Here is a 10,337-nt window from a genome sequence, read left to right on the forward strand (position 1 = left end):
AGAAGAGAGATTAAGCCTGCTTCATACTTTTCACTTCCCTTCGTCCCCCATAGGAGCTGCAGAATCTGTGAAGTTATTGGTCTGGAGTGAAGTGAGGGACACTCTCACTGGGCTTACTCTAATTCTGACTATAAATGCCTCTCCAGTAGTTTTGAGGTCTTTTTGCAAAATTAGCTTCCTCCTGTTGGCCCAAAGGTTTGAAGCCTTAACTGTGCTCCAGTATGCACAATGTTGACTGTCTTTTTGCAAAAGTTCCCTGCAGAGTTGTACTCCTTCTTTGACTTGAATGTGGGTGATAAACCATTTAACTTGTAGCAAGTCTCTTCTGGTTTGCCTTTTGAACATTACAATAGTCACAGTACAAAGTGGTTCTTTCTTGTCCTAAAGTTGTATCATTGAATTAGGACCTCCTTTATCGGTGAACAAGGCTATGTTGTAAGCTCCACTGTTGCCACTATGAACAAAGCTGTATTCTCTTGATTGTAACAAAATATTTGTCTTGTACAAAGGACAAAGTCCTTACATGTCAACATGAAATTCATTTTGCTTAAAAATAATAATGTTAAAAAATATTTCAGTACAAGTAGTGTGTCCATATATTGGGAAAAATCTCCCCAAAAAGCCAAATCTTGTGGTGAGGACAGGCCCTCATTGCACTAATTTTACGTAGTAGGACAAATATCACATCTCTCAACCATCCTGACTTTATATTTGATAACCTTATCATCAATCAAATAACACTACTATGCTGGTGGAGTTAATAAATTTCCACTAAGGCAATTTTCTGTATCATATTTTCAAAGGGTCCAATTTCACACTAAGGCAATTTTTAATTTCCTAATAGCATCAATTTCAAAGGTCACTTCTGAATAATACTAGGACCACAAAAAACAAGGTCCACATTCCATTCTTTCCTTTCACACACGCTCAAAATATATCATGATTTTATAATCGATCCCTACACCATTTACACCATACCAAATTAGTTACTTCTCTTCCTTACTCTTTGCAATTATTCATCTAGACTTTATCTTTAGCTTTTTTTTGTGTGCCTCATATATTCCTTTTGGCCAATAATGCAAATGAGTCATTCATCTTATAGTGTGCTACAATAGACTCTACAAAAAACATGATATAATTGAAGATTAGCCAAATTCAAAAGACCAGCACATGTGCAAAGATAAATAGCCATGGGAGTTGCTAATAATTCAGAATGAAACATCAGTTTTCCGAAACCATATTCAAAGCTCATTCTACTCTCCTCTTGGTTCCATGGTTACAGCCAGAATCAAAATCAGCAGAAAGGCAAGAATCGACAACCCCTAATGGATTATAGATACCAGGTTAGTAACAGAGTAAACGAGTTTAACTTCTATATTATTGAGTATCCAGAATGAAGGGGAGCCTTGGCGTGAACTGGTAAAGTTTGGCTACGCCACAACAGAATCCCTCTCGTGTGTCCAGCCCTCTGACCCCGACCCTGTGCCAGAGCCGGGCAATTTAGGGTGACTTACCGGGTGGGCTGATATCTTTTTTTTGCTTTACTTTCAGATCACCTACCAAGTGGGGCAAAAATCTCTGTTTCTACCCATTGTGAGAGCCGATATAATATATTTTCATGCAAACCCTAAAATCTGTTCTTAAGCGAGAACAAAAAATCAGGTGGCAAAACTAAGAATGAAAGAAAAGAATTGAAGTTGTATAGATCACTTCTTTCAATTTTTGAGTCAGAATAGTATGTACCAGAACTACTAGAAGATTTTCGTTAATTAAATTTTTTTTTCTAGACCTAATAACTTAATTTAAATCCTAATAAAACCTTTTTTTTCCCCTGGAAAAAGCCTCTATTCCACAAGCCGTCTTTACTCAAGATTGAGGCAAGTCTCCTTTTATGGCAACACTATATCTTATAGTAGAAATTTAACCAAAATTGAGTAACTCTTTTCATTGAGATTATTACTTGGAATATTTATCCGAACTTGCGACTGTTAAAATTTAGGTGTTCACTAATTATTCGAAGAATTCGTTATCCAAGATGATTCAAAGGGACTTAATGATTAAAGTATCACGTTAGACATTATTTAGTTATTAAAATGACCGTGGTCCTAAGGTAAATTATTTTAGCGGGACGTAACTTTTCGTAAGGACAGTGGAATTATATATACTATTAAACTTTGTATTTTTTTGTGTATTATATGCAGGTTGTTGTGGAGACGCTAATGGTAATAATTGGTGGCGTATTCTGCACATGGGTCATGTCCATTTGAGATAGCATTCATGCACTCCAACCAAACAGAGTGCTATACATCGCAGACAACGTTGTTAATCTCTTCTTTGCAATTGATATCATCTAACATTCTTTGTTGCTATATTGATACTACAACTCAGCTTCTCGTACGTGACCGGAGGAAGAATGCTAACAAGGTACGATATTCTTACCACGATTTAAGTAGGCATCACACAGACAAATATATACTAGTAATTAATTTTATATCCAGCTATAATATAACAGTGATAGCAGATTAAGAGTTTAATTCTTAAAGTGACACTGCTAGGACTTTTTACACCATCAAATTAAGTTGACATGCAAAAACGGACAATATTTTTAAGCAAATTCGAAGGGAGACCCGGTTGGTTTGGAGGGTGTTGTCCCACACGGGCGACGCGGGTTCGATCCCTCAAGGTCTGAGCCTGTCGCACGGGGCTACTTGCCTATTGCGGTTTAATCCCCTAGTATGGTTTGGCACGCTATTACAAGTGGGGGGTTTACCCAGTGCGCATAGATGTGCTCACCAAAGTGTTCATCCGAAGGGCAGATGACGTGGCAGACGGCAGACGACTGCGGGTTTCCTGGAATTCCAAAAAACATGAAAAATACAGTATAACATGCTTATAATACCTCCCTCCGGTCCAAAATAAGTGATTTTTTTGGATGGTTTTCACACAGATTAAGAAATTCACCTTTTAAGCGATAATTTAGCATTGGGAAATTGACCATATTAACCTTTACTATCTTCACATAAACACCTCCTAACCAATTTCCAACACTATTTACTCCAAAGGACAATGTAGCCGAAAAAATAATTAATTTTATTCTTGAAAATCTGGAAAAAGTCACTTATTTTGGACCACAGAAAAAGCCAAAAAAATCACTTATTTTGGACCGGAGGAAGTATCAGTTAAGTTGGTATAGATAACCAACTTTTTTTTAAAGGTGTTTGGTAAACATTTTTTCATGCGCATTTTTGTTTGTCAAGTACCGAAAAAACTTGGTTGGCTACAAAAGGGTGATTACTTTACCCACATCGGGTGTTTACACCAAAACTTTATTAACTCAACTAATGGTTAATTAATTCTAATTAGATGAGAATGCATGTAATTTACCATGGTTTAAATGATTAAAGTCCATATGGAAGACATATTCATATAATCTATTGGTTTTAATGATAAGCGGATAAGTTTAACCTTACAAAAGTGCTTAACCTAGCTAGCTAACCGATCGAGAATCACCGCACAAACAAAAGCACTTAAGGATAGGTTCAATCAATTAGAAAATAATTGGTTTTTATATAATTAACCCATAAAGCAAATCAAAAAGGCTTTTGTGGTCCCAAGTAAACATCTAGAATGGCATTGTTTAACTACGTGGGATCAAAATAACCAGATCAGTATACAGATTCGTTGGCGGTATATATATATATATATATATATATATATATATTAGTATAATTAGGTAGAATAGTATATATATAGTATATATATATATATATATGATATATATATTATATATAGTATATGTCGGTGTTCAAAATGATGAACACAGAATCCTCAGGTTTTATTTTCTCCGCTTTTTTGGGTTAACTCTATAGAATAGAAAACGTAGATTTATTCGAATATATTCAAGAATAGAAAGAAAGGTTCTTTTGTATTGCACAATTTAAAATAATTAATTGACCCGTCTTCTTTTTCTTACGTTTTTTAAGGTTAAAAAATGTATAAAGGAACGTGAATTTTTAATTCTACAAAGATAAGATATTCTTCCTTATCACACGAATGAAATTTGCGATGGCAAGCAGATTTGATCCTCTACAACTCTTTTGCATCAGTAAGAGTGGAAAGCCATTACTCAGATATTGGTCTTCGATTTGCCAAAAGTTGGTTGTTCAGATGGATTTACGAAGATATCAAAGAAATCGTATATATTCGCTTTATTCTCTAAACAATTTGACTTGAATATTTTTAAATTTAGTTAGATCGCGCCCGAGCCCCCACCGTTCGCCCACCCCAACACAAGTTTAAAATATTATAGAATAACAATAAACAATTCACAACCCACTTTTGTTTCCACTTTGAGAATTTAGAATAATATTTTGGCTATACAAGAGGAAAGGTGTGGGTGGCAGATAGAAATAATTTCAAAAAATCTCCGAGCAATATAACCCAGCAACAATTAATATGAACCATATTGCATAGTCCACTAGTAACGCTTAAGAGCATTTTTCTATTTTTTAAATCCTCCCCAACTTTGTGTTAAAAATCAAATTCCCCTTCAGACTTTGAACAATAATCATTTTTCCCCCCTTTATGTAACACAATACCTTTTTTGCCCTTGAATTTTCATATTTCCGTCCTCAATTCACATACCTTTTTTGTTATATGATATTTTTATGGTTTTAGCTATAACTGTAAATTATGTAATATCTATTATAAATTGTAATTAGAGTTTCATTAAAATTATAAGTAGAGATAATGTAATTAATTAGAGTCCGTTGAACAAATTACCCTTATCTTTTATGGTTGTTATCGTTTAATGTAGATGCATATTAACTATATATTTAAGCTATATTTTCTTAGCGACGGAGCTAGAAATTAGATAAGAGGGATTTGAAAAAATGACACTCAATTTTTTTTATTATTATTCGGGATTGAACTTGGTGAGCTAAGATAACTTGGAGTGTTTTTCACATCACTGCCTAATGAATGAAAAACTTCGGATTGAAACTTGTGAGTTAAGAATTTAATGAACTTCTATTCTCTTAGCTCACAACATTTTGAGTTTCTTAGGCTCGCAAGTTGCAAATTCGAGCGAGTTTTTCCAATATAAGAGGATTGAAAAGTACACAAAGTGTATCTTGAGCTGCCGCAGTTCGAACAGCCGAAAATTAAAAAAATGCGAGGGTGTTTTTTCCAATCCTTTATATGTAATTTCTAGCTTCGTTGCTAGAAAATATAACTTAAAATATATATTAAATATGCAATTACATGTAGATAATAACAAATAATACAAGATAAAGGTAATTTTTAATTGAGCTCTGACTACTTATTCGCTACTTATAATTTTAATGAAGCTCTAAGTTACAATTTGATAATAGAGTGATTACGATGGAGATTATAAGTATAGCTATAAACCGATAAAAAATATATATAATAAAAAAGTATTGAATTGAGGAGGAAAATTGAAAATTCAAGGGACAAAAAAGGTATTGTGTACGATAAAGGGAGGAGAACGATTATTGTTCAAAGTTGAGGGGGGAGTTTGATTTTTAACGCAAAGTTAGGGAGGATAAATGATTTTCACCATTTTAACTTTATATACAAAGTCAAATATCTTTATAACAGCTTCGTTGTTCCGATGTTTTCTGGCTGTTACAGTAAAATATTGCTATAAGAAACATACATTATAATATACCATAATTTTTTTTTTGTTTCAAAGAAAACTTGACCATTATAGTGAAGTACTATTATAAAGGATGCCTAGTATAGAAAGGCCTGATTGTATTCCGTTTAGGTTGAAGCACAAAATTAAAGAGTCAAAAGATCTCGATATTGAAGTTCCCCATTTTAAATTCATAAGTTATTTTGCCATAAAGTCACATATAATTTAGAAAAGAAACTAATAGAAGGAAAAAAAACACGCAGTTTATTGTTTATACAAATAAAATAAAAACTCTAACTTCCAGCAACTTTTAGTTTTACTCAAATGAAATCGAACACTTCGTTTAATCACTCAATTATAAAGGAAGTATTCTTCCTTTTACTTGAAATCTAAGCATAATGATAAAACAATAGAGGATATATTGTTGGTGATACTAAAATCTAAGGTTTAGTGATAACCATATTTATAAGACATGTTATGTATTTATTGGATCGATGTATATATCTTGCATAGGTAAATTTTTACCATTTTACGGAATGACTACATGTAATTCAAATTTTACAATCCCTTTTCGTTTTCTCTTTTCACGATCCTCCTATGTAAAAAGAAAATGTGTGAAATAGTATTGCTATAAGTTTTGTATTTTATAGCATGTAGTTAGAGTTTTTCTTTTAATGTTTTTTTTTCTTTTTCTTCTACAAGCAAATGGATAGTCAATTATATGATTGATAAATGATGATAATAATACAGATATATATCTACATGGTTTATGATGGATGTTGCCTCAACCATACCATTCGACCTTCTTGCCTTGATTTTCACTGGCAAACACCAAATTGGTGTTTCTTACTCAGTTCTTGGAATGCTCAGACTTTGGCGTCTTCGCAGAGTTAAACAGTTTTTTACCAGGTTTGTTTTCTTTCATTTCTCATTTTTACTAGTAATTCATTGTTATTATATTGTATTATTTAGATGGTACCAGACATATTAAGATTCATATAACCATTTTAAAACTATTAAACTCTCTTTTATTTATTGCTGACAGACTTGAAAAGGACATGAGATTCAGCTATTTTTGGGTCAGATGTGCCAGGCTTCTATTTGTAAGTACTAAAAGAAAAAGGATTTAACTTATATAAAGTGGCAACGTACGTAAATTCTTTTTTTAACACTGTTAGTATGGTTAAAGAAGGAGAGTCTTAGAGCAACGGTAACGTTGTTTGTGTGTGACCTATAAGTCAGGGGTTCAAGCTGTGGAAGCAGCCATTAATGCTAGCATATTAGGGTAAGCTATCTACATCGCACTCCTTGGGGTGCCGTCCTTCCCCGGACCCTGCGTGATGCGAGATGCATTGTGCACCGGCCTGCCATTATTTATTTTTACTATCAGTATGGTTAAACATATTTGAGCAAGTTACTGACTTTAAGGTCTCTAATCACACTTATTACTGACATTGCCTTTAGTTATCTTTTAAGTGACCTGAATTTCGCAATTGTGACTGGCATGTAACAGGTAACACTATTGACAATGCACTGTGCTGGATGCCTCTACTATTTGCTAGCTGATAGATATCCACACCAAGGAGATACTTGGTTAGGAGCTATGAATCCAAATTACAAGGAGACAAGTCTTCTTATTAGGTACATTGCAGCTTTGTATTGGTCCATTACTACCATGACAACAGTTGGCTATGGTGATCTCCATGCTGTCAACACTTTGGAAATGGTCTTCATTATCTTCTACATGCTCTTCAATCTTGGCCTCACTGCTTATATTATTGGTAATATGACCAATTTAGTCGTTGAAGGAACTCGTCGCACAATGGAATTCGTAAGCTCTTTGCTTTTCTTTGCACAGTCAGTGTATATACAAATGTTTCATCATTGTGTATCCAATGTTTTTCAAATTCTGGATCCGCCTTTATCAGAATCATCACTAAATAAATGAGAGGTAAGTGACTTGTTATGGTGTGTCGCAGAGAAATAGCATCGAAGCAGCATCAAATTTTGTGTGTCGAAATAGGTTGCCTCCAAGATTAAAAGAGCAAATATTGGCTTACATGTGTTTAAGATTCAGGGCAGAGAGCCTAAACCAGCAGCAATTGATTGAACAACTTCCCAAGACAATCTGCAAAAGCATTAGGCACCATTTGTTTTTGCCAACAGTAGAGAAGGTTTATCTTTTCAAGGGTGTCTCAAGGGAAATTCTGTTACTTTTGGTAAGATATCACATTTGCTTGAAATCGTTACATAGTTTTGTGTGTGTGTTTGTGGGGTCTAACTGAAGAATCTGCAGGTTGCAGATACAAAGGCTGAGTACATACCCCCAAGAGAGGATGTAATAATGCAGAACGAATCGCCAGATGAGGTTTACATCATAGTGTCAGGGGAGGTGGAAATGATTGAGTGTGAGATGGAAAATGAGCAGGTTGTTTGGACATTCAAATCTGGAGATATGTTAGGAGAAGTTGGGGCATTTTGTTGTAGGCCTCAGAGCTACACGTATCGAACCAAGACACTTTCGCAACTCCTGAAGATAAGAACAACTTCTTTGATTGAAGCAATGAAAACCAGACAAGAAGATAATATCATAATGATCAAGAATTTCCTTCAGGTTAGTGTAAAATACCCTGTGATCTTCCCAATGGCCGATTTAGAGCTGAATCTTAATATTGTACCTATGATATGGTAATTGCAGCATCACAAGAAGCTCAGGGATTTAAAGCTTGGAGATTTATTTCATGCAGTTGGGGAAGAAAATGGTGATCCAAACATGTCTGTTAATTTGCTAACTGTTGCTAGTACAGGTAATGCTACTTTTCTTGAGGAACTTCTCAAGGCAAGATTTGATCCTGATATCGGAGACGCCCAAGGAAGAACTCCAGTGGTACGTGTCCTCTCGTGGCCTACATGTACTCGAAAAAGAAGATTTTGTCTTCATTTTACCTGTTTTGTGCTGCCAATAACATTAGTTTCACAGTTTATGACATTGTGTTTCTCTTTCTGATACATCAGCATATAGCAGCATCGAAAGGGCACGAAGAGTGTGTGATGGTTCTTCTTAGACATGGATGTAACATACACCTCCGAGGTAAGTCATCCTCGATATATACTATTGCAAACTTGAACAAGGTAGAATGTTTGATAATGCTAATTTGGCTATGTAATGTCTTGAATGTACCATAAAATGCAGATGTAAATGGTAACTCTGCGTTGTGGGAAGCTATAGCAGCAAAACAACATTCAACATTTCGGATATTATACCATTGGGCTTCTGTCTCCGATCCCTATGTTGCTGGTGACCTCTTATGCGCAGCAGCTAAGAGAAATGACTTAACAGTGCTGAAAGAACTCCTAAAACATGGATTAACAGTTGACTCAAAAGATCGCCATGGATCAACTGCTATCGATGTTGCATTGGAACAAAATCATGAAGACATGGTAAAGCTACTTCTAATGAATGGAGCCGAGATAGATAAATTTAAGCACAAGCTTTCTTCAATGAACCTAAGCGAGATTCTACAAAAACGAGAAGTAGGGCACAGGGTTATGGTTCCCGACACAATGGATGAAGTTGCTCAAAAGTGGCGCGAACAAGAGCAAAAGTACAACTCGGGAAGTACTAGGGATCAATCGTTTTTTAGAGTTAGCATATACAAAGGCCATCCTGTGTTCAGGAGAAGAACTCAATGCAGTGAACCTGGGAAATTAATAATGCTTCCAAATTCACTTGCAGAGCTCAAGATCATTGCAGGTATTTCTGCAATGAACTATACTACTTATTTCTATGCAGTTTTTTCATCTTTTAAACCTAAGTACATCGTCATACACAACGTTAAGCAGATTATTCGTGGTGATCTATGTGTTGTACAGGTCAGAAATTTGGATTTGATGCTACAAATGCATTGGTGACAGATGAAGAAGGATCAGAAATTGACTCTATTGAAGTGATAAGAGATAATGATAAGCTATATATAGTTGAAGATCCAAATTGCTTGTAGCAATACCTTTTGTGACCTATGTTGCGCGAACTCTTCAAAACAGCTGCCGCATCGGTGTCGGATCCTTAAAAAATACACTATTTTTGGAGGATCCGACACGCACCCATTGATATTTTCGGAGAGTCCGAGCAATATAGATTGTGACACTTAAAAGTGTCTTGTTCAGAAAAATTCAACTGCTTCCCCATTTGTCTGGCATGTTGAGCACTAAGTTATTAAAAGATCCAATGAATCACCTAGTGATGTATTCTCAAACTTTTACCTGATCTTATTGCAGTGGACAATCTACTGATGGGATCAAAAGGTTGATAGTACGTGTGTTGGCCATGAAATGAAATACTTTGGTTGGTGACAAACTAGAAATACCTTAGTGGATTTGATGGATTTGAGTGCCCACCTTGACATGATATAATCCTAGAATCCACATACTAAAAGTGAAGGATGACAATGAAACTTAGTACCGTGAGCATGTGATTTTTGCCTCGCACGAATTACTCCTACAGATTTCCTAGATTTAGGATTTTTTCTTTTAATTGTTTAATTTGTAGGAATTAATTGCACAATTTTCGTGTTTATTTGCATTTTTACTGTGTGCATTTTTTAACATAATTCATAAAAAAATACAAAAATTCGCATTGCATTTGCATTTAGGATTTAATCTTATATATTTTAGATTAATT

General features: G+C 34.8%; 1 protein-coding gene across 1 annotated transcript in view; it reads left to right on the forward strand.

Annotated features, from left to right (window-relative positions):
- The window catches only part of LOC109225693 (potassium channel AKT2/3-like), a 14,325-nt gene extending 4,284 nt beyond the window's left edge, over positions 1 to 10,041 (forward strand). Inside the window, exons 3-11 of the mRNA XM_019390449.1 lie at positions 6,407 to 6,565; positions 6,702 to 6,759; positions 7,170 to 7,487; positions 7,636 to 7,875; positions 7,953 to 8,270; positions 8,355 to 8,543; positions 8,672 to 8,747; positions 8,850 to 9,410; positions 9,530 to 10,041. Coding sequence (XP_019245994.1) covers positions 6,407 to 6,565; positions 6,702 to 6,759; positions 7,170 to 7,487; positions 7,636 to 7,875; positions 7,953 to 8,270; positions 8,355 to 8,543; positions 8,672 to 8,747; positions 8,850 to 9,410; positions 9,530 to 9,657 — 2,047 coding nt within the window. The 3' untranslated portion in view covers positions 9,658 to 10,041. The remainder of the gene's footprint in view (positions 1 to 6,406; positions 6,566 to 6,701; positions 6,760 to 7,169; positions 7,488 to 7,635; positions 7,876 to 7,952; positions 8,271 to 8,354; positions 8,544 to 8,671; positions 8,748 to 8,849; positions 9,411 to 9,529) is intronic.

The sequence above is a fragment of the Nicotiana attenuata genome, chromosome 1 (assembly GCF_001879085.1).
Source record: "Nicotiana attenuata strain UT chromosome 1, NIATTr2, whole genome shotgun sequence".
Lineage (NCBI taxonomy): Eukaryota > Viridiplantae > Streptophyta > Magnoliopsida > Solanales > Solanaceae > Nicotiana > Nicotiana attenuata.